This window comes from Chelonia mydas, chromosome 2 (genome assembly GCF_015237465.2).
Source record: "Chelonia mydas isolate rCheMyd1 chromosome 2, rCheMyd1.pri.v2, whole genome shotgun sequence".
Taxonomy (NCBI): Eukaryota; Metazoa; Chordata; order Testudines; family Cheloniidae; genus Chelonia; species Chelonia mydas.
Window position 1 is genome coordinate 163,058,051 of NC_057850.1, and position 25,212 is coordinate 163,083,262.

At 39.5% G+C, this 25,212-nt stretch overlaps 1 protein-coding gene across 19 annotated transcripts in view; it reads left to right on the forward strand.

The window, feature by feature from the left end:
• The window catches only part of TNS3 (tensin 3), a 340,704-nt gene that overhangs the window by 205,285 nt on the left and 110,207 nt on the right, over window positions 1–25,212 (forward strand). For 12 of the 19 annotated variants that reach the window (XM_007061354.4, XM_027823765.3, XM_027823760.3 and 9 more), the window contains 6 exons: window positions 224–336; window positions 2,122–2,182; window positions 2,331–2,406; window positions 8,916–9,045; window positions 9,784–9,849; window positions 12,429–12,533. In XM_007061354.4, the coding sequence (XP_007061416.2) occupies window positions 224–336; window positions 2,122–2,182; window positions 2,331–2,406; window positions 8,916–9,045; window positions 9,784–9,849; window positions 12,429–12,533 (551 nt within the window). The remainder of the gene's footprint in view (window positions 1–223; window positions 337–2,121; window positions 2,183–2,330; window positions 2,407–8,915; window positions 9,046–9,783; window positions 9,850–12,428; window positions 12,534–25,212) is intronic. The other 7 variants (XM_027823761.3, XM_043540480.1, XM_043540484.1 and 4 more) reach the window with 1 other exon arrangement.

The following is a 25,212-nucleotide window of genomic DNA, read 5'->3' on the forward strand; positions in this document are numbered from 1 at the left end:
CCATTATAGCAACATCCTTGCCAATAATTGAAAAACTTGATAAACAGAGGCTTCTCTTCATATTTTGATGCAGGTTATTCTATTCCACTTAAACTCTAAGGCTAAATGAAGCAATGATATGCCCCCTTGTATTAATTATATTCATTACAACGAGAAGATCATTTTCCCTGGGATTATAACAATCTTTTCCTTCCTGGCTAATTGTGTTGCATTTTCTTTTCAGATATGTGCACTTCTTAAGTGGCCTTCTGTCTGGATCTGTGAAAATGAACACGACCCCACTCTTCCTGCACTTTGTCATCCTTCATGGCATCCCAAGCTTTGATGCTGGAGGAGGTACATTATTTCACTTGCCGTTTTCAAGCCTTGCTCTTTTTGATACACTGCACTCTTATTAGGATGGGCAAACCAGTACAGTTCAGATAAGAACTCCCTAAAACTTCCCCTCAATCTCAAAACAATCTCAGACCTTTCTTGAGGTTTGGAAAATTTCCATTAAGGAACAACTCCTCGCCTCAACTATTCCTGCAAACCAAGGGATGCGGAAAACCCAACAGAACCTCTAGGCAAGGGCTAGTGTCAGAGTGAGAGTGGAGGAGCACAACTCTCCAGTTCTGCTAAATGCAGAGATAGCACCTTCTTCTCATCTTCCTTCCAGTGGGCTGAGGGACTTCCTGTGCAAGTCCTGCCATCGTCTCACTGACATCCGAACAGCTATGTTCCCCTTACGTGGGAAAGTCTCAGTCCTGCTATCCCACTTCAGTGTAAGGGTTACCTCTGCCTATTTAGTGTGGTCTGCTTCCTCATACTCCACTATTGGGCCTCCTGAGGAGGTGGCCTCAAAGTCAGTTTCTACAGTCCGCTTGGATCTACTGTTCTGGGCAGTGACATGGGCCAGCAAAAGCATTTTGCTGAATATGCTGTTCTAAAACTTAAAAAGCACTCTAGAGCTTACACTCCAGCAAGGAGGCGCAGGAGAAAAAGTAGCAGGCCACTGACCTTTCTACATAGAATCACAGAACTGGAAGAGACGTCGAGAGGTCATCTAGTCCAGTCCCCTGCATTTGTGGCAGGACTAATTATCTAGACCATTCCTGACAGGTGTTTGTCTAACCTGCTCTAAAAAATCTCCAATGATGGAGATTCCACAACATCCCTAGGCAATTTATTCCACTGCATAACCACCATTAGTTTTTCCTAATGTCCAACCTAAACTTCCCTTGCTGCAATTTAAGCCCATTGCTTCTTGTCCTAGCCTCAGAGGTTAAGGAGAAGTATTTTTCTTCCTCCTCCTTGTAACAACCTTTTACATACTTGAAAACTGTTATCATGTCCCCTCTCCGTCTTCTCTTTTCCAGACTAAACAAACCCATTTTTTTTTTCAATTTTCCCTCTTAAATCATGTTTTCTAGACCTTTAATCATTTACATTAGGTACACAAGATACACTAGTGGGTGATACTTAAATCTCCACTTAAGCAAGTGTAGCTTCATTGACTTCATTGCCCTTTAGACTGGCCACAATGTTTTTTTAATGCAAAAATATGAATAAAAATTAAATAATTGTTAATCTAAGTCAAATTTTCAGGAACTTTTTCAATGGAAAAAAAATCCAAACCAAAATGTTTCATTTAAATTTATTTTTGTTTTCTCTTTTGGTCGTTCCCCACTTTCTCCTATTTATTTATTTTTCCCCAGTAGGAGAGAGGGGATTAGAATTTTAAAAGTGAGCAAAGTGCTACTTTCTCTCATTTTCAAAAGTCTTTCTCCTCCCTCTCTCCTCTCCTGGCTATTTTTCCATTGGAAAAAAAAGGTGGAAAGATTGAAAAAACAAGAGAGACTTTTTTTCAGAATGAAAGGAGGTTTTTTTGTTCCATTTTGAAAAATGGCCTTGAAAACTTTCAACAGAATTAAAACGTCACATCTGTCAAAAATCCATTTTTCCTTAATTTTTTTTTCAACAAAATGTCAACCAGCTCTAGCGTTTGCATCCACCTATATCAGGTCTGAAGGTGGTCCAGTGTGTCTGTTATATGTTCCGGAAACTCACTAAATGTGTATTTTTTAAAAAAATTACAGATAATTAACAAAGAATACATGACTCTCTTGGCTATTTTTGCAGTTTGTCGGCCCTTTCTAAAGATCTACCAGGCTATGCAACCAGTTCATACCTCAGGAATATAGTAAGTCTTAGTTATTTTCATCTCTATGGGAATGTAGTTCTCCACCCTTTAAGTTACAAAAGTTAAACCATGTTTTTGTCATGATTTTATTGTTTAAAAGCACAACATTTATTTAAACATCTCCCCTTTTCTTCTCTTTCCTGTTAAGTAGTGTAGGGCCAGAAAATCAAAGCAGAATCTGCATTGCTATAGAGCCAGCCCAGCTACTGAAGGGAGATATTATGGTAAGTACTTAATTCTGATTCCACATAAGTAATTGTGCCTTCTAGATGGTGATTTAAAAATAAAGACAATCATACATTTTGCACTCTTGTAGAAAGAAAATGAGAAAATTGTCACTGAGGCACGAGTGGGTAGGTAATTAAATTAGTTTTACTCAGCCTCTTGGGATTTTATGTTAAGCAAGAGTTTACTTCAAGCAAGAATCATTTCATGGAGACAAAACAAACCATTACTACCAACTTTCCCCTGTCATTATAGTGATACTCAGTATGGTTATGTTTATATTAGTATTTCCATGATAAAACACATTCTGGAAAGTTTTTTCACTCAGCCTTAAAATTTTCTTTGGCTTATAATTTGGCAGCAAGGAACTACTTCTTTCATTTTACTTTCAAAGAGTGGTTTGATCAGTGTTGTGTTTTATTTTGGGATAGGGGAGTGAAGAAAGGTACTGGATAAAAAGCCTTTGGTTTCTGCAGACATACAATATAAAGCGTCCTCTACATACAATATATACTGTATGTATGCTAAGTATAATTATAGTAAATGTTGCAAAAAATCCATTCTTCAGTTACTCACAACTTTCTAAAAATGAGGCGGTTATGCTGAAAAATGGAGGAAAACAAAAAAAGAAAACAAGAAAAAATGGTTGTCATCTCTTCCAAACTTGTTTCATTGTACCTACATGGTGGCAATGTGTGTGTCACAAACGAGTATAATTCTCCCACTGTAAATTTTCCCTAAGTCCCCAGCACTGCTAGTGTATTTCAGGCATGTTTTAAATTTTCAGTGAAATGTTTGAAATGAGATGAACATTTTTTGTTTCAGTTTTTTTCTATTTCTCTTTTTTTCACTTTTTTTCCGTCTTCCCTTCCACCACTTTTTTTCCAACAAAAAATATATTTTTTTAAAATCTTATACGAAAGTGCCTCCCACATTCTAGGTACTGGCAGAGTTTCAGATTTAGCAGTAGTACTACTTATCATATGAACCTCAATGCCTGGACGCAGGCAACTGGGTTATAGACAGAATAACCAACTTCCTTCTGAATTTCCCCGTCTATTGGCTTGTGACACAAACCACTAACACACTACGTGCACAAGTTTGAGAAATGTTAATCATCCTGGAAGCCACTTTATTAGGAAGTCAATGACTTATTCCATATAGTAGTATTTCCTAAACAAGGCGTGAGCTCAAGTTTTGAATGTTTAGATTTGACTGAGCAAAACCATCAGTGGTTTCAGAAAATGAAATCCATAAGGCTCAGCGTCTCTAAGTGTAAGGATTTTAAAAACCAATGGCCCATGAAGTAACTGATTTATTGCATCAGTGGTTTTTACAGAAGATAAAGCTGCAAGATTATACAATGTGCTCTCTATATGTTCTCAAATCAAAGGCTATGGGCTTGCCTACCCAGGGAGTTATTCATTATTAATTCTCTGTATGGACACTCTAATGGTGAAATGAAATGAATGCCTTATTCCAAATTATCTTAATCCACTTTGGAAGTGGTTTAAAATAAATTATAATGATGTACTCTTATTTGGTAATAAGAGCATCCATACAGAGAGTTAATCAGAGACAGCTGATCCACTTTACAGTAACACCCTATTTTTATGCCAGATTAGACATGTAGAAAAGCCCCAAATCATATATATGATGTTGCTAATCACAGCTGCCAGTTCTGCTTACACAGTCACTTTAATGCATGTTTAATTTATGTCTAAGACCTTTGGGATATCTTGAGTTAGAAAGATGGATTATACAACCATATAGTACTCTATCCCAGTCTATAAAATCTATAAATTAGAGATAGGATGGACAATATTTATTAGGTCCTCTATTCGGCCTCCATCTAGCCAATACGAGATTTACTTCGTCATAGCATATGATCAACTGTTTTGTGACCCAAAGCATACATCTTCCACCTTTTCCCTTGAGAGACTATTCCAGTCTAAAAAATCTGTGTGTCTCCTATTTAGTCTAACTTTCACTTGGCTTGAGTGACTTCAGTGTGGTTACCCCCATGCTTAAGGTTGGGCATATGCTTAACTTTTTTGCTGAACTGGATCCTAAAAATGCGTGATAGTGTTCTGATCTCAACTACACAGCGATGAATTGGAGTAACTCCACTGAAGTCAACATTTACTCCAAATTTGAACCTCTGAATCTGTGACGAGAATGTAGCCTATAGTACTTTATAAGTAGGCAAAATATTCTGATTTACTGGTGATCCAAGTTTTTGGGTTTCCGTCCAACAGAATGAATATTCTTGTCAGAATTATGACCACAGAAAATGAAGAACTTGGAAATATGTAAGCGGTTTCTGGGGGGGAAACAAAAAAAGTTGTAAAGGTGTTGATATTATTGAAAATGGTTCTCTCTCTCCAGTGGCCAATTTGGTGGAGAAGGTTCTGCATGTGTGCAAAGTCAGACTTCTCAAGGTCTGGAGAATGTATTGTGCTTTGCAGGTCTTTAACTTTCTTCATCTGCAGAAACTCTCACCCATGACTCTTTCATGAAAATGATGTGCCATTTAAAATATTTTCAAGAGAAGGAAAACCAGTGTCTTCACCTCTAACTCTTTCAGTATTAACTATTCCCTAAAGTGTAATCCTAAATGTGTTGTATAGTTTTTAAGGTCTTTTTTCCCCTCACAAAGCAAAATTGAATGGAATGATAGTTACAGCTCCAGTCTGACCTTAAACTTGGAGCAGGTCATTTCTATCTTTTGCATACACTCTCTTTTCAACCTTGTTTTCATCATTTTTACTTTGCTGGGCAAAATCTTTCAGTTCTTCCTTAGGCAAATTACCATCATGTGTGATGGCAGGCTGCTTGAGTAAGGATTACTGGATTTGGCATATAACGAGTAGGCTATTTATTCCTGAGCTCAAGCATCCTGATGGTAATACTGCCTTATATTTTGTAAAATCAGAGGACTAGCTGATGATGCTAGTTTGAGTAAATTATTGCCAGCCACAGATTGTCTGAGAGTTAAAAGAGGTGTAATAAAGGAATCTCTTGACTGAAAAGGAGTTTGTGTCCTATGCCCCTGTAAGTATTCAAGTTGCAAAATACAATACAAAAAAATCTTTCCTGGTCTTTTTAATATGTTCTGGGGAATTTTCTTCCTCTTAGTTTCCTTTTCTCATTTTCTTTATTTTCTTTCTAACATAAACATACTTAGCTCTGTTCGCATGAGATTCTCAATGCTCTTCACAAAGATGCATATTTGTGACCCTAAGAGCCTCTCAATGTCCACTGGCAGAGGGCCCACTGTATGATAATTCCTATCAGGCCTGACACACACTCACTGCCCCCAATACACTGTTGTCATAATATGTATCTAAAAGGTGTCATGGAAGGTATTATATGTAAACTGGTGACACACTGGCCCCAAAAATCTTTGTGTGATGTATGTACAGGTTGGGTACAAAGAGTTATATATGTGTGCTGGAAATATGTCCTTAAATGTGTTTGGGAGCCAGTGAATACATTGAATCTGCCCTAGACAAAGGAATGTGGAGTCCCCTTTCTGACTGGCTTGATTACAGGTACAGGACAATGAAAGTACATTTACATATAAGGTAAACAAAACAATCAAGCTAACACGCGGCAGCTTAGTGGGCATACTGGTGGAATCTGCACCCCAAGAATCTTTCCTGGCTCTTGAGCCAAAGACTATTGAGTTTGGGTAATATAAGGGGAGCAAAAAGACAATTTAGTTATCCATCATTTAGGGCAGTGATTCTCAACCAGGGGTATGAGTATCCCGGGGCTATGCAGAGCTCTTCCAGGGGGTACATCAACTCATCCATGGTCACACAGGGAGTCTGGCTGAGCCAGGAATTGAATCCAGGTCTCTTTAAGTCCTAGTCCAGTATCCTGTGATCAGTTTGGGCTATGTGGCTTTTGTCTGGTGTCAAAGGAAATAGATTTAAAGGCAAATAAGGAAAAGTATTTTAAAAAATTACTAAAAAAATTATTGAGATTTTTGTCCATTTTGAGGTTATTAATGGGTGTCCATTAATTCTCTTTCATGGGACTTTTTGTGTGATTTGGAGGTTTATAAGATGACTTGCTTGCAGGTATTTGCACTGTGATCGCTGTATAAGAAAAATGGATTAGTTGAAAGAAGAATTTTAAGACGGTCTGTGTTCACTTCCTCTTTCATAATAAACACATTCAGCCTGCCTCATCTCTGTATAGATTTGAGAGATATCTCGTTACACTGTTACAGTACAAAGTGCTCCTATAACGTCACTCCCAAACAAGGGTGTCCTTGTGCAATTCAACAATACTGCTAATGAAGACAAAGGAGCATAATGGTGTAAAATCAGTGTAAGTGGGAGGAGACTCAGACCCAATATGTTCATTAGATGCTTTTTAGTTTCATTCATTCAAAAATATACTTAGTTAAACTCTAACAAATATCCCTCACTGGTGTGACTCCTTGTCTCAGTAGGGGCCTGACCAAAGCCCATGGATTTCAGTGGGCTTTGGAATTGGTTCATCTTGACAATTCAGACCTATCTGCCTTCGAAAATCAAAGAGACAAGGTGGGTGCAGTAATATCTTTCATTGGACCAACTTCTGTTAATGAAAGAGACAAGCTTTCAAGCTCTACAGAGCTCTTCCAGTCTGAGTGAAGAAGACCTGAAGAAGAGCTCTGTGGATCTCAAAAGCTTGTATCTTTCACTAACAGAAATTGGTCCAATGAAAGATATTACTACACCTACCCATTACTGCACCCAATATCCTGGGACCAACAGCTACACAGTATGTGAAAATCAAGACATAATAATGCAGAGAGACCAAGCTTATCAGTTTTGATGCATCATTGTTTTCATCCTCCACCTTCTTCCCACGTCTAAATAAAATAAAAATACTTTTAGGTGGGTGACTAATCTCCTTAAATGAGAGAGGTGGTGACGGGACTGAAGTTTAGACTGTTTTGCAGGATTGCCCCTGGGGCTCTTGCTGAAGGCACATAGTCCTAATGCATGAATAATAAGGAAAGAATGTGCCATTGGTTCAAATAAGTCTTTAGGGGCTATTATCTTTGCTTTTCATCTTTGGAAGGGCATGAGTCTTCAGATTCAAGAGAGGAAAAACAATAACAAAAAGCCTCGTAGTTCACATAGGGGATCTGATTGCTAAATCTGTGTTTGGAAATACTCTATGGGGCGTTTAAACAATTATCTGCTTACATCCTACCAAATGTAGTGGGTCTTCACTAGCAACGTTCACTCGCAATGTTAAAGTGCTGCCGCAGCAGTGCTTTACCTTGGCTGTGTAGTCGCGGCACCAGCGCTGGGAGAGAGCTCTCCCAGTGCTGTAAAAAACCCACCTCCACGAGGGGAGTAGCTCCCAGCACTAGGAGCGCAGCTCCCAGCGCTGGTGCACTGTCTACACTGCCACTTTACAGTGCTGAAACTTGCAGTGTTCCCGGGGCGGGGGGGGGAGGGGTGTGTGTTTTTTCACAACCCTGAGTGAGAAAGTTGCAGCGCTGTCAAGTGGCAGTGTAGACAAGGCTGTACTCTAACCGTGAAAGGATAAGAATGGAGATGGTGCACAAAAAGATTTAAAATCCTCCTTTGTTTAAGTGACAGAGGTGAGTGACAGCATTTAGGAGCTGTGCTCTGTCATAAGCTACTGTACCAACAAGTTGGCTCAACCTGTGTTTCTTTCCTGCATTACCCCGTCCTCCCCACCACTCCATCAGCCAAACATGGTCAGTGGTTTTTTACAGGAGAACATGTACAGTAGGCTGTAACTGTGGACACCTTCCTCCCCATGGACTAACCGAAACAGCAGCTTTGCTATTTTCCTTCCCTGTGCTTTTTGGCAGATGTACTTACGTTTATGATCTTCACACACCATGCTCTGAAGTTCATTTTTAATGCTGTTCCGTGTGTACCCAAATGCTGCCAACTGTACTCCTTCTTTCAGAGGAAGGTCTTGTCCTTGGTAGAACGACTAGGAAGATTTTAAAAATAATCCTCGCTTTCATCATGGCAGATTCCAAAGGGACATGGCCTCCTTGCAGACAGGATTTCTTGCTTACAATGGTCTAACTTTAGGTTACCAGAAACAGTTTAGTCAGCTCACTATCTTACTGCTGAAGTGAAGAAAGCCTTTGTGTGTTCTTCAGTTGCTTTAGATTGAGGATCCATTTTTATTTTATTTTAAGATGCATTTTGGTACCTTGCAAAAATACTGATGTAAGCCAGCTTACAAATCTGCCGATCTGTCACATAAAATGATGACTGATGGTGATAAAAGAGTAATTAATGACTCTTTTTACTGATCCATTTTTTAAAAAGTAACTTGCTCTGGGCTTGTATAATTTTACAATGATTGAGTAAGCTACTTTCCTTGTTTCAGCGTTGGTGGAATCTGCAGTAAATTGCATCACTGTTGGTTTTATTCAGACAGCAATATATAAACACAGACAATACTAAGAATGGACTTATTAGGGGTGTTTCTCTTTTTCTTGTCTGTTCAGCTGAAGTGTTATCACAAAAAATATCGATCAGCCACCCGTGATGTCGTTTTCCGCCTGCAGTTTCACACGGGTGCCGTTCAAGGCTACGGTCTGGTATTTGGCAAAGAGGACTTGGACAATGCTAACAAAGGTAGGCTTCCTTCTGTGTGTGTGTGGGATGAGGAGGGGATTCATGATTGTGTATACTGGGATGTATGTATGTGTGTGTGTCTGTTAATGTGTGTTTATGTTAAAATCAGTGTCTTCAACAATGCCTAGTGATATCAGATGTCTCCATTTTGGAAGCTTAATTGGACATTCTACAGGTGCTCATTCACTAGGAAGAGAGGTGTGTTCTTAGCTTGTGTATAGGTGATCAGCACTTCCTGAAAATCAGGCCTCTGTATATCCAAAAATTCAGGAACAAAATCATTAGTCACTTTTAAAAATCCTCACCCAGGTATCGTACTGCTTCTTCCCAAAGTGTTACTTGTATTTTGTTTGTGTGTGTGATTTTATGTATATACACATACTTGTTTAGTGGTCAAGGATTGTTGTTTTGCTGGGTTTTTTGAGCTATGAAACCACTGCAAATAAAACACTAAAACTAGCGTTGTTTTTTGTTGTTGTTCGTTGTTTCTTTTCTGTGTTCTTGACTGTTCTGGGAAGTAAACCAAACTCCGACTTCAGCTTTTGTGGTCTTTTACTGAGAATGTGGGGGTCGGGGGGAACCTTGCTGTTTTAAAAGCCAGTTGGTAGAATCTAAGTAAAAAAGGGAAAGAGAAAATACACACATTGTATTCATTCTACTGTAAAATCTTGATTTGTGAATGCATTGCTACTATTCCCTGGAAAATAAACTTGCTGTGATATTTTGTTGTGTTTTCAGATGACCGCTTCCCTGATTATGGGAAGATTGAATTGGTTTTTTCAGGAACCCCAGAGAAAATCCAAGGTAAGCATTCAATATATAGAATGATCTTTGTTTATTTTGGAAGCTGACAGAATTGAAGTGCAGATAGAAAATTAAATTTCATCCCAGAAGGTTGTAGTACAGAAAATGTGGAGTGTAGTTTACCTTGGAATACAAGAACTTAATAAAATTATTCTGAATTTACACTAGAGTAACTGTGATCAGAATTTGACTACAAAAATATATTGGAGTGGTTGCTGATAACTATTAGAAAACATATAAAGTAAACTATTCTACGGATAGCTTTAGCATACATAGATTAAGTGACCACAATGCTATAAAATCACATACTGCCAAATATTTAAAATAACACTATTTGAAGAAAAGTAATTCCTTCAAAAACCTAATCTAAGCAGTGGTCTATATAAAATGCTACAGGTATTATTCATTGTTATCCCAGGTGCCTTACATGAACTTATTTAAACAAGTGACAAACTTTGGACCAATTTCAGACCTGTAACCAAATAGAACTTCATTGTCAGTAGAGCTGCTTGTGTTTATACCAGGTCTGAAGTTGGCTCACAAGTTATACCCTGTATTCTTCCTCCGTTACATTATAATCTAAGATTGTGTCTATACTAATATGGAACTTCCCATATCCAAGATGAAAAAAATTATATCATAGAGTTTGTGAACAATTTACTACTACTATGCATTTATTGCTTTTCCAAAGGTAATATTGGTTCTGCCTGAGATGATGAAAAAGAGATGTGTTTCAAAATATAGTTCTTTCCATGTGCCATAAATAATCTTTTCTGTAGTGTTACATATACTGTGTACTGGCAATCTTTCCCTTGCATTTTTTACCAGTCTAATTGCTTGGAGACTAGTAGTAGCAGCCAGTAAAAAGCTGGCTTCTTTCCAGTCCAGCGCACAGTTCTACTTTTGCCTGCTGAGACTCCTTATAAGAACATTCATTTTTAATAGCTTCTCTAGCTTAATCTATGCTTTTCTTGGATGGTAAAGCTCCTGGTTTGCGTGAAGAGTAGCCAGTCTGCCAGTCTGAAAAAGGATCAAAATCTGTTCATTATTACTTCTGTTTTTCTGGTATCCTAGAGAATGAATCAGATTTGTATTTTCCGCAGGTGCTCAGAGTTGGAACTTATTTCATAGCTGAGTTATCTGAGTGCAAAAAGGGATAAGGGGAAAAAGTCTCAGTGCCCCATTTTTGAAGAGACTCTAATTTTACAGTTTCATAGTATTTGAGAAATTATTTTAAAAATGGAAAATTCCAGCCCTTCATAAGTTTAATAATAGAAGGCCCACTTGTCAAACTCAGATGACAAACATTGGAAACCTGGATATGCATGTGAGCACCTAAATATCTGTGTAGGCACCTAAAACCCCAGTCCTGTGTTGTGAGAATGTGGCCCTGCTGTTTATTGTGCCCTCAGGATCAGGACCTAAATCAGTACTTACATGTCTAAAAATACTTACTTAGGTGCCTAAATGCAGACTTTTGGCCTCCTAACTTTAGGTACCTATGTTTGAAAAGTGGGCCTAATAATAGCACTTGTATAACACTTTGCTTCTGTAAAGCATTTTACAAATATTAATTAAATGCCCCTCAGAACGCCACTATAGGGTAGGTACATAAGGATTGTTCTCCCCTATTCCAGGTGGGAAACTGAGGTAGCAAGTTGACTTGCTTATTGTCACGGATTAAGTCAGCGTCAGAGCCCATATTGAAGTCAGGAGTTCTTGATGCTCCTCTCTTGTGCTCATGACACTGGACCACAGCTAAATCCCTCATTGCTATAGTTTTCAAATGTATAAATTACATGTTAAGGGTGCAACAAATGTGTGAGTTAACTCCTTGGTGACTGCTGAAAATTCCATGTATGTCTGGCAGACGACACTTTCTGTGAGGCCAAATGCACCAGGCAAATGTTTCATTCCACTGACTTCAGTGTAATGTTAGTGTATGGGAACAGCAGCACATCTGCTACTGTGGAGAAAAACAGCCAAAAGTTTAAGATTGAGATGTCAGCTTTGTCTTTGAGCTGTTACCCTTGTTTTCACTGCAGCCCTGTTGTCATTTACACACACTTTTTTATTTAACAAAACTATTAAATAAACTTTCTCTGATATGAGAACAATAGTGACCCCCAAAAGAAACATGACCTTACATCATTTCTTCTTTGTGCAACAGTTGAACTGCTAATTGACAATGGAGATGCTTGTGGTATCATTCTGAGATGTCACTTCAGCTTTGGTCGTACATGGCTACAGAATGTTGCATACCTTCTCATTCGGGGGTGGGTGGGTGGGTGGGTGTGTGTGTGTGTTGTTAAGGCAGGGCTACTCTGTAGTCAGAGGCTCCAGTTAAACTCTCTGTTTATTCCTACTGTAATGAAACATTAATACAATCTTAGTTTCCATAGTCCGTTTCAGTGTGGCTGTTGAACTGTCTTTCCCTATCATTTCTCCCCACACTTCCGAAGATGGGGTTAATGCATTCACTGAAGCAGCACATTGTCAGAGATGGGTGTATGTGTAGATACAGATGAAAGCAGGAGTACTCCTCCATTTTGTCTCTGACCAAGACTTTACCCTTTCAGGATGTGAACACCTGAAGAATGACCATGGAGTGATAATTGACTACAATACCTCAGATCCACTGATCCGCTGGGATTCCTATGAAAACATGAGCCCTGATGGTGAAGGTGAGGAGAGCAAGCTTGTACCCAGGGTTCTATCAGAACAGACCAAGATTAAACTGTTAGCAACTATAAAATACTTACTGGGATGGGAGGAAGGAGAGCTCCCTTACATGAACCAGTGAAATTCTACCATTGTGGGAGTTGTTGACTGTTGTGTCCCTCTCTGTCTAGCCACAGTTGCAGCGTGGCTGCAGTGGGAAGAAAGACCTAAGGGTTATAGAAGTGGATAGGATTCTTGATTTGTGAGCAGTGGCACATTTGGGCATTAGAGAGCTGGTTGGTGTGAATTAGATGGTGGGTAGATGTAGGCTAGAAAGGGTTTTTGTATTAATCGTTGTGTAGCGCCTTGGGGGTGGCAGGGTTGCTGCTGACTCAGTTTCCCTCTCTTGAACTCCCTAACACCTTCAACATAGGCTTTCATGTATTGAGAAACAACCCTTCTTGGGGACAAAGTTCCCAAGGAATCACACAAACTCCCACCCAGCCTTCAAGCTGGCCTACAACTCTTGGTACAACTCTGAGGGCTTGTCTACACTACCCGCCGGATTGGTGGGCAGCGATCGATCCAGTTGGGGTTGATTTATTGCGTTATCGACCGCTGAGCACTCTCCCGTCAACTCCGGTAAACCACCAGAACGAGAAGTGCAAGCGGAATCGACAGGAGAGCGTCAGCTGTTGACTTACCGCAGTGAAGGCACCGCGGTAAGTAGATCTGAGTACGTCGACTTCAACTATGCTATTCATGTAGCTGAAGTTGCATATTTTAGATCAACCCCACGTGGTAGTGTAGTCAAGCCCTTAGTCCTGTCCCTGCTGAGGCTTTCCTCTAGCAGACTTGATCTCCACACCCCAGCTTTCCTAACTGGCTCCTGCTCCCTTCAGGCTTTTGGTTTTATGTCCATCCCAAAAGGCCTGTTTTAGCCACATGACCTGCCTGACATATGACAGTGCACACTTTTTCACAATCTGAGTGTGTCACAAGTGGATCCATCTGCCCTTAAAAGGCCAGTCATCCTTTTACAAATAGTTTTGACACTTTCAATCTCAATAGTCATTACATCTTGCGGCAAATTCACAGGTTTCAGTTAAAGCACGAAAGCTACATTGTCTGGAACTCTGCAGAAGATATGCAAGACTATAAAGTAAGGGGTGCCCAGGTCAATGGCATACAGAGAGGCATTTCCCTTGGTACAATTATATGTCTGTAACTTGCCAGAGACCCTTTATTCCATAAGTTATCCTTCCTTCCTTCCTACTGGTATTTACAGTGCAGTGTGGTCTGGGTGAAAGTAGTGTAAAAGCAGCCGTCATGGTCTCGTTCCTGTTTGCATGGTTCCTTGATGTTGCCTCAGAACAGGCAAAAGAAGTAATTGTTCTTGATTTGCGTATTTCTCATGTGAAAACTCAGAATGTGACACCTGCATGCGCACACACACAAGCCTGACTCTGTTGCAAGTAAAAACATGAGGGGAGCAGATAAGGCCTGAACGAATGCCAACATTTCTGTTTTCACAAAGCTCCCTGAAGAAACATGGAAGGAGTAAAGCTAGAGCACTGTCAGCCATGATCTGATTCAGCTTGCATCTTTTTTTAAATCCTTAAGAATCAGTATAGAGTAAAGATTGAGAGAAGTCCGTGTGTGTGTGTGTATGGAAGGGTAAGAGAGATGGGTTATACAAGAAACTTCAGTTTCTCCACCACAACACAGTTGCACAAGGGCACCTCATGATAGCATGAACAGACTGCTGCTCTCCCATGGGAAACAAGCCAGCAAAAAGGTTGAAAGACTGAAGCAAGGCCATTGCCTCCCCCTCTCCTCTGCATGATTCCACCAAGCAGGGTGAGTGCGGGCACTGCAGGCAGCCATCTGCTCCATGAGAATGGATGGAGCACACTGCGTGTGTACATGCACACGCACACTCCACTGATGTGCAAGGAGCAGCATCTGAAAAGATCGTGCTTTACCTGAGGCAAAATCTCCTCTTTGGGTGGTCCAGCACTGTGCTGTTCCCTGCATCGGGCTACAGTAGAAATGCCATGACCTAGCCCCAAGCAAGCCGTTGAACCAATTCTGTAAATGACTTTCAGTGTTGCGATCAATAAGTAAAAACTCACACATTCCATGATACTGCTCGAGATACCTATCCAGGAAGTTACAGAAAAGCAAAGAAATGACTGTGCAGCCAGAACATTGGAGGGGAAGTAGTTCTGATGTAAAGTGTCTGATCCCCATGTCTATATAAGCCTTGTGGGTGGGATAGGATCAAGTGGAATAGAATCTGTCGTCATGCTATTTGCTGCTGTTAGAAATGCCTTCCACTTCTGAATATATTTAATGTGTACTATGTGCTTAAGAGACATAGGGAGAGTTCTGCTGCTTTTGTGACAGCAGCTTTGTTTAAAGTCTCTTACATCTGATGTTGTTACAGGTAGCTTTCTTCCGCTAAATGTTTCTGTTCCAGTTCAGACTTTTTAGGGCATGGGACATTTTAGAGCATTTTGCCTACACTCATAATTCCCGTTGAAATCAACAGGAGTAATATACGTGACTAGAGGGCAGTAGATGACCTATATATAGTATACATACTAACGCCTCCTCACTTTTTTGTGCATATTAAGAACTGGGGGGTAATGAAATATATCATCAAACCTGCACCGCCATTCACAGATACCTCAAGCTTCATGAAACTGACAGACTTTGTAACTTTCAGGTTGGCTTTTTTAAAAAAATGAATAATTTGAGATTGAAAGAGACCTATTTTGTTCTTGTTGACACTTTATGCACAGAGGGATTGCACCCCATAGCACTGTGTTGTGACTGAAGGTACAAAACTGAGAAAGAGGTGATAAAAAGGAAAAACCATACAGTAAAATGTACCCAGTTTTTCTGAGTCTCCGATATTGGTTTGAATAGCTAGATGCAGGGGGCTCACCACTAGTTGCAGAGAGAGAATTGCCTCCTAAGTGTTCCTGACCTCCTGGGTGATTAGCAGGGATTCAAGAAATCTGTTTGTCATGGAAAAACGCAGAAAAATGCAGAATTTGCGTTTTTACAGAGAATCTTTTACATATTGTTAACAAATGAAAACACATAGAATAGAACCTTGTTTATCTGATCCTCCATTATCCAACGCTCTGTATTAGCCAAACCAGCAGTCACTCGGGGCTGACAGCGGCTGGGGCTTGGGCAATCAGCCCGGGGTGGCTGGGGCTCAGGCGTTCAGCCCTGAGAGGCTGGTGGTTCAATTAATATGGAGAACCGGAGAATAGACGCTCGGATAAATGGGGTTCTATTGTATATCAATAAAACACTATGTTCAACTGATACATATATATATTGTGACTAGGGAAACTAAACTTCAGTATTTCATTTTAATCGTGGAAAAACTCGGATTTTTATGGTTTTTTTAATCAGAGAATTGGGTGGGGGGGTGTTATAACAGAAAACTAGGATCCCTGGAGATTAGTGGAGCAGTGTTTACATATGTCTAGAATAGAAGGAGTCTGCAGACAGCTAGTTCCCTATGGCTGTCGTTCCCTTTCCTTTCTCCTTAAGGGTCTAGAATTTTCTGGCAGTTGGGGAAGGAAGAAGTGATTGAAAAACATTGTGAATTTCTTCATCTAGACACTTATTTCTCTTCAGAGCCCTTGATGAGCAACTTTATATGCTAGCTCATGTATATCCATATGGATATACAACTTTAGAAACAGCTTCTTGCTCTCTGATTTTGAGTCAGTATCACATTCCCCCATAACTGGGCGGTACCTTTCCTGGGAGTCTTCTACTATGATGGTTCAAAATATGTGACTGAGAACAGCATTTGGGACTGCAGTGGTAGAATTCGAGAAGTTGTTTGTGCTGTCGTTAGACTGATAGAGATGGTATCATCTACTGTAAGTTCCTCATTTTGTTCCTGTGGTCTCTATAGCTTTGGGCGTTTATCTTTTCAAACCACGTTTTTAGAGGAGGAAGGGACCAGCAATGATATTGTTAATCGTTATTGCTGTTTTTCAGTTTGATGACAGCAGCATGATATAGTAGAGATACTGTTTGTAGATAGCAGCGAGATGACCAAAATTTACTTATTTCCGGAAAAGGCAGCAAAATGTCTGTAACAGCTTTGCCACTGTACATTGTATACCAGATTGTATACACTGTACATTGGATACTGGATAATACACTGTACATTTGCCACCAGATTGTAGTGTATTCCATTATCTCTGGTTATTTTAATGTTCCCACTCCAGATGAGTACCATGGCAGTTCAGGAGTGTGCTTTGGTTCGAACAGAGTGACAAGCATTCTTGGTTGAATGCTGAGATTATTCCAGGGATAGAGTCACTGCAGCAAGTTATGCATGATCATGTCTGTCATCCAAAGAAGACTGCATGATGCACAGCAAGAGTGCCGAGTATGCTACCTGCACAAACACTGTTTAGTTTAGTAGGCAGCAACGCTAGATAGAAAGAAAAAAAAACATCATGCCCAGCATCAGAGACCATAATAATGGGCCAAATTAATGCCTGGTACAACTTGTTTGAAAATGGATTTACAGAAAGGATGAATTTAGTCCATTCTTGTTAAATGTTTTTTCACTTTTAACGTTTCATCTATTTAGTAACCTCTAAATCCCTCCACAACCTGACAATTAGCTAGCAAAAACCTGTGGGAGAGAGAGAACACACACTTACATGGTAAATTGTCTTAAAATGACAATTTTTTTAAACTAAGGAAGCATTATGCAAGTGTTTCAGCTGGTCTGCACAGTGTTAGAATCCCTTAAATGTTTTTTTTCCATCTGATCCCCTTGTTTGCTTCATAGTAAGTGACAAACTGTGATGTTTGCCAGCAGTGCCTGAAAATTGGGGAAGTCTGGCTCTCAAAAGAAGTGGCTTTGGAGGCAAAGGGCTGTGTACATTCAAGTCAAACTCCTGTAGGGCACAATCAGTCCAAATTGCCATACCTAAAGTGGTGGGTAACAAAATATCTGGGCTATCCTGAGAATAGTCAAATATCCCATATTTAGAAATAGCCAAACTTTTACAAACTTACTTGTTCCTACCTTTTCTTTTTTATGGAGAAAAACATCTGAGAAGTGTTTCCAGGTAAGCAATAACTGGCTTCCTGGAATGCACTCATGTGACATGATTTGATGGGGGTGTTTGACTTTTATTTGAAATTTTTTCTCCTGTTCAACCCAAAGTAAATAGCTGTTGAATGGGGAGCTGCCCTCTCTCGTAGTTAAACACTTGTTTTCCCAGAGGGCCCCTTCAGTATTGCAAAATTCAAGGGCTGAGACAAAACTGCTTGGCTTTGGTGCCTCGAAAGGAATGCAAATGCCTACCAACAAAAACAGCGGGGTCGGTGCCATTTCTGGTAAGTGAAACTGAAGTATAAATTGGTCATGATCAAATGAACTCCAACTTTGATTCTTGAAATATAGACAAAGTTGTTTAAAAGACAGAAAGCGAGAGATTTGGCAGGCAAGAAGAAAAATGTTTATTTTCATTTGAAAAATGATGTACTACAACAATTACCCTCCATTCCTGTTTGGAAATGATAATAGAAACACGGAATGATTGGATTTATCAAACAAAACACTGCCAACTTGGAGCAGTGTCTTTTATATCTGCCTTCAATTGTGCCTCTTTCAGAGGAGACTTTTTCTCTTTTAGTGTCATGTGTGGACTTTTTTATTATTATTATTATTATTATTATTGAACAGGAGATTGTCATTAAGTTGAAGATAAATAAATGGAAGTTGGTTTATTTTGGTCTTCAGTAATGTTGAATGTGAAGATATGATTAAGTGTCTTGTTTCCACATGTGCTGTGATGGGCAGACTTTGATTCCCATTTCCCCTTCCCTCTTCAACAGTGTCCACCCGTATAATGATAGAAACTTGTGGCTTAAATACTTCTGACACTGTTGTGTATCTATGCATTGTGGAAAGTGTACAAGTTCAGGCTGGCATATTTTAGATCTGTATTTGGATAGTTAGACTGAGATTGTTCCAGTCTGTAATCTGCATGTTCCTTGTGATGACTCTCCTTAGAAAAAGAAAGGTTAATCTCATGGCTAAACTGTGGACTGGGACTCAGGAAACCTGTGTTCAGCTCCTGGCTCTGCCACAGACATACTGTATCACCCTGGGCAAGTGCATTAGGGCCAGATTTTTAAGTGCTTAGCACCCACAGCTGGGGCCAGATTTTCAGAACTCCTGAACACACTACAGTAATGCTTTTGGCTTGATTTTCCAATGGGTACAGTAGCATCTTCTGTCTTCTGCCCTTTGTCTGTGTGTCTATTTAGATTATTAAGTTTGTCTATTACCATGCGTACCTTTTACACCTAGCACAATGAGACCCTGATTTTGGTTGGGGCCCCTAATTACTGTCCGACTTAACAATTTAACAGGAAGAAGAAAACTACAAGTGGGAAATTTTAACAAAGAGTTCAAAGATAATGAATAAGAAAAAAAATAATGCTCTGGGAATACCTTTTATAAGTAGAAATACATGGATTCTGCGCTGCCATGGGAAAAAAGTTGTTTGGTTTTAAAAGCATTTGTTTGCTTTGAATTTTTTTCCGCACCTCTAAGTCACTAATTGAAATCTGTCCCTGGTTGGTAATAGGAAAAATATGTTGTTTTCCAAAAGGTGAATTCACGCCTTCTCCACACCTGCAGAGGAATGTCTTCATTAACTAGCGCTGGGCAAAATTTTTCAGCTAAAACTTTTTGGTGAAAAATGCAGAGTCAGCAACACTGAAGCGTTTAACAAATTTGTGTCTGTTTTGCTGAATTGTTCATTTAAAAAAACAATTCCAAAAAGTCAAAACATTTTGTTTCAATCTTTCCTAAATTAAATGTTTTGATTTTTTTTTTTCTTTTGTGGGTTGAAACAACTTTTCATTTAGAAATGTCCCTGCAATTTTATTAAACAGTTAAAAAACATTAAAAATACTGAAAATGTAACCATTACATTGGACCCACCATGTTTAGTTATTCCTTTTTGGTTAGCTGAAAAAGTTGTAAAAGTTTGGTTTCGGTTTGAACCCGACAAATTTTTTTTAATTGTCAGCAAACTGAAAAATCTGTTATTCGTTACTTTTAACAGCATAGATTTAGAGATTGATGTCCAAATTGCTATCTCCCATCTAGGGACAGGAGAATGCCATAGAGAGAGGCTCCTCTTTATCCCATTACATTAAATGCAGTGGAGGCCCAACTCTACAGAGCTACCCCAGTGCAGCTTCCATGGGGTTCTTGGAGGAGAGCCAATGATATGTGCCTTTTCCCCATTAAGAGCTGTCTGAGCAGCTTTCCCACTGCTTGTTTTTTGTTGTGGAAGTGGACAGGACAATCCAACCTATGTTTGCTTCAGCAGACTATTTAAAACCAAGTAGAAGGAGCAACCTAGTTGAATAAATGCTTGATTGTGCCATATATTTTGGACACACTGCTCAACAGCAGATCACCTGCATGACATGATTACTGCTGTAAAGTGCCAGATCTTGAACATATAAGTATGGATTGTGCAGATTTTAAAACTGCCTTGTGGATGCTTGAACTTTGGCACTTAGTTTTCTATAAGTTTCGAAGAAATGGTGGGGAAAGGCCAAGGAAGAGAAGTAATCAGCTCGTTCCCCCCTTCTCCATCCCTCTCTGAATGTATGCACTGTGTTCTCCTTTGCATACTGCTTCTTAGTGTGCTTGCCACTTCTAGAGGTGGTGCTGGTGGGAATAGAGAATATCATCAATCATGAGAGAATTTGAACAAGAGAAACAGGTCACAACACTTCTTAGATGAAATTACATGACAATCCCAGAAACACTAGTACAAATAGGGTTAAAATTAGGTAAGGTTTAAACAGTTAGTTTAAAAAAATACTCCAGAAAATCAGAACACATCTGTCCCAAATGTTGTCTTTCTCCCAGATAACTGAACCTTTAAGGGATCAGCTTGGTTTGACTGAGTATCCCTATTCTAGAGCTAGTACTGCCCAGTCCCCATCACAAGCCAACTTTGCTCTTTATGTTTTCCATTGTGCTCATTTCCCCCTTCTCTGTCCATCGCCATAACTCCCAAAGATCCCTCCCAACTTTTTGATCCCACTATAGGGCTTTGACTAGCTTCTTTACTGACCCCCAAGCTGTGACTCCATATATATTGTTATGGTGGGAGTCCCCAGGTGGTGCTGTTAGACACAGAATTACACATTCTTTCCTCTTAGTGTGCAAGAAGATTTTGATGGTTGGCAGGACATGCTGAGGAATTAGTTTTTGGTTTCTTGTGCTTAACTGCAGGGGAGAGGGAGCTGTCGGAGTTGTAGGAGTTTGCTGTCTGCCTTGGACACTGATTAGTGTCCATTCTTGAAGCACAGCTTCTCCCTGGGATCTGGGCACTGATGCTGGCTGAGATTGCTGGAAGACTGGATTGCCCTGCATGCATTTTGGCCATCTCATTTCCGGACTGTGAACGAAGCAGGCTCCACATCACTGATTTCTCCTCTCCTGGGAAACCAATCTAAAAAGCCCAGAACATCTGCTACTGCACAGCAGAGGGGCGATGCTGTTGTAAAAACAGGACAGTGGTGTCATTGGTGGGGTCAACAATATTTTCCAGGTTTGGGGTTCCCTTGCAAGTGATGTGTAATGCAGTTACAACACCTCTGAATGGCAAACCTCAGATCATGTGAGATTTATAACAGAGCAACCTGTCCACTTGATCCCAGGAGAGAAACAATCAGATTTGCTGGGGAACATCAAAGTTACAGTAAAGAGTTTTTGGCAAGGGTAGGGAGCAGAGTCACAGATAGGGAGTAGCAATCTGAAAGGAGGCCCAGCTGGAGTTTGAAGAGAGAAAAGAAAGACCTCCTGTCAGAGGCCACAGAAAGAGAGCTAGGGGTCAGAGTTGAAGAAATATGAAGAACACTTAAACATTCTTTTATACACAAAAAGTACAAGACCTTACAAATAGATTTTTTTTTTAAAAAAAGGGAAAGTTACATAACATTTTGGGCCTACAACTATCCTGATAATGTCCTAGCTAATAAACAGAATTGTGAATCTGAGCTTCAGTTATTTTTCATCTTTAACAAAGTGAATCACACAAGGCACAGTTGCACCATTGAATGGAAACACATGAAACAGGCATTAAGAAATAGAAGGCTCTTCTTGAAAGGCTGTCTGTGGCAAGCTTCTACTCCTATCACCAATTCTCTTTAAAGAACTGTAGAGACTAATAGTATAATGATATTTCCCACTTCACTTGCATGAATTTAATAAGCCCTGTTAATAATAGAGTGGAATGTATTAATAACCCTCCTGAGTGCCACAACTCGGACTTCAGTGTCTCATTTTTTATGGCAGACCCATTACTAGATAATTAGTCCTGCCACGAGTGCAGGGGACAGGACTAGATGACCTCTCAAGGTCCCTTCCAGTTCTATGATTTTATGATTACACTGAATAGTCTGTACAGAATACATCCTAGAGATATATGAATGCCTCATATTAACACTCCATGCCACAACCATTTCTAGGATTAAGGATTATTTAAAGTAAGCACCTGTAGACCATCAGATTTTAAGGTCCTTATAGCTATCCACAGTGGAAAAAGTCCATATTAATACTATTAGTCCTATCCGCAGCCTTTGAGTTAATCAACCATGGGATTCTGTTTGTCAATGAGGCCTTGCTTTGGCAAGTGGAGTGGCACTAAATTGAGTCTATTCAATCGTCATGGATAAATCCAGAAGGGTCATCATCGGCTTCTCCATCTTCACCCTCACTCCAACAGCTCTCACTTGTGGAGTCCCAAATTTGCTCCATGCTGTTTAAGAGCTGATGTAAAGCTCTTTGAAGTCAATGGAAAGACTCCTGTTGATTTCAGTGGGCTTTGGACCAAGCCATTAATGAATATACTAAACCACCATGAGAGATCATGAGATGGTGTGGGCTTCAGTTCTAACAATTTGCTGATGATACCTAGCTCCTCATCTTATTTTCATCAAACACAGACAATGCAGACCCTTAGACATGCTTGTGCCCCCTACAAAGCAACCTGTTCAAGCTCAGTCTGGCTAAAACAGAGGTGATGCTGCCTTGTCACCTCCAGTAAGGAGAGGGAAGTACTTTGTACTTTGTAGACCAAGAACTCTGACATCCACTCTCATTGTAGGCATCTTCTCTGCGGTTTCCAAGGCAACATGCAGTCTTGGGGTCTCCTGGGTTATTTGCTGTTTCCAGACACCCAAATAGCAGCAATAGCTAGAAATATCTTTTGGTTGGTTAGGGACTGCACTCTTTCCTCTCAGACACTTGCCCACTGTGATCCATGTGTTCCTGACCTTTATCCGATTGATAGAATAATGTAATGCATTTTTGCTGCAATGACTATGGAATCTTCAGATGGTCCAGCGCATAGCAGCCCACCTGTTAGGTACTGCAGACTAACTAGAGCACATCACACTGGTTCTTCATACTCTTTATTGGTTCTCCAGCCTATTCCAGGTCATCTTCAAGGTCCTATTAATTGTGAAGGCTTGTCCCTCACTCTGGTACCCATCTTGAAATTTTTTTCCTAAAATGGGATGCTCCATGTGGAGGAACACAGAGTAAAACATTCAGGACCTTGCAGCTGAGTGTTCTTGGTGATAGAAACATGAGTCCCACACTAGTGGGACTTGTGCTCCTAAATCACTTTTGAAAATCTCACACAATGACCATAACCCCCCAGATTAAATATGTAATCAGTTTAGTACCCTTCTGTATTCCAGAAGATGTATTCAAGCAAATTGAGAGCATCTTCAAGGATTTTCTATATTATGGTAATGCCATCTTTAAATAAATTTCACGCTCCACAGTCAAAAGAAAGACTAAGCTTATGAAATTGCCCTTTTGTATACCAATTAGCCTTTATCATAAACAGTGTTTACAATGGTACTGTACATTTTTTGTAAAATGGATGACCAGCAGCATTATGTTGTCTGCGTGGGTTTAGTTCCTTCTGTTTCTTCACCATCATAATTATAACTAATATTGCAATCAGTGTAAATGTCTAATGAGAGAGGAGCCAAGCACCCAATCAAAGATGCAGATGCTGCTGTAGTGCCCATGGGAAAAAAAATGCATTCCTAATCTTGGCATTAGGAATAAACAACAGCCAGTTTTGTGGGGTATTTCCAGAGATTGGCTTTGCTTTTGAAACAGACAAAAGAAAGAGGATGAAATGAATTCACGATTTCACAGTACATTTAATAGTAGGATGCTTTGCCTAGCGCATTGCCATTGCAGTTTTATTCCTGTGCCCGTACTTTTTACTGTTGTGTTGCTAGTTATTCAAACACAATTAGATCAAGTTAAATCCATACTTGAATCACAAAGAAAAGTTTTCAGCAGAATTGGAATCATCATGACACAATAAATATTAGCAACTGGATAGGAAGTTGTATTAATTAATATAATTTGCTTGTTTTTGCTCACTGGAATAATGTCATGAGATCCAAATCTCATTTTCGTGTGAGTACTAGGTGGACAGAAGTCATCCAATATTACAACAGCATGTCTCAGTACTATATGAATAAGACCATTCATTTTTAGTTTAAACCGATTTTTACCGAAAAATTCCTGGGTTTTACAAAAAGTATTATTCATTTTTTTCTGATTTTCACCCTACTTTTGTATCACTGAAATATGTAAAAAATAGGGCTGTCAATTAATCGCAGTTAATTCAGATGATTAACTCAAAAATATTAATCGCACTGTTAAACAATAGTATAGCAATTGAAATTTATTAAATATTTTTGGATATTTTCTGACATTTTCAATACTGATTTCAATTACAACACAGAATACAAAGTGTACAGTGATCACTTTATATTATTATTTTTGATTACAAATAATTGCACTGTAAAAATGATAAACAAAAGAAATAGTATTTTTCAGTTCACCTCATACAAGTACTGTAGTGCAATCTCTTTATCGTGAAAGTGTAACTTACAAATGCAGATTTTTTTTTTTGGTTACATAACTGCACTCAAAAACAAAACAGTGTAAAACTTTAGAGCCTACAAGTCCACTCAGTCCTACTCCTTATTCTTCCAATCGCTAAAACAAACAAGTTTGTTTACATCGACGGGAGATACTGCTGCCTGCTTCTTATTTACAATGTCACCTGAAAGTGAGAACAGGTGTTCACATGGCCCTTTTGTAGGTATTTTGGAAGGTATGTACATGCCAGATATGCTAAATATTTGTATGCCCCTTCATGCTTCGGCCACCATTCCAGAGGACATGCTTCCATGCTGATGATGCTCGTTAAAAAAATAATGTGTCAATTAAATTTGTGACTGTACTCCTTGAAGGTAGAATGGTATGTCTCCTGTTGTGATTTACCCGCATTCTGCATATATTTCATGTTATAGCAGTCTCGGATGATGACCCAGCACATGTTGTTCATTTTAATAACACTTTCACAGCAGATTTGACAAAATGTAAAGAAGGTATTGATATGAGATTTCTAAAAATAGCTACAGCACTCGACTCAAGGTTTAAGAATCTGAAGTGCCATCCAAAATCTGAGAGGGACAAGGTGTGGAGCATGCTTTTAGAAGTCTTAAAAGAGCAACATTCTGATGCAGAAACTACAGAACCCGAACCACCAAAAAAGAAAATCA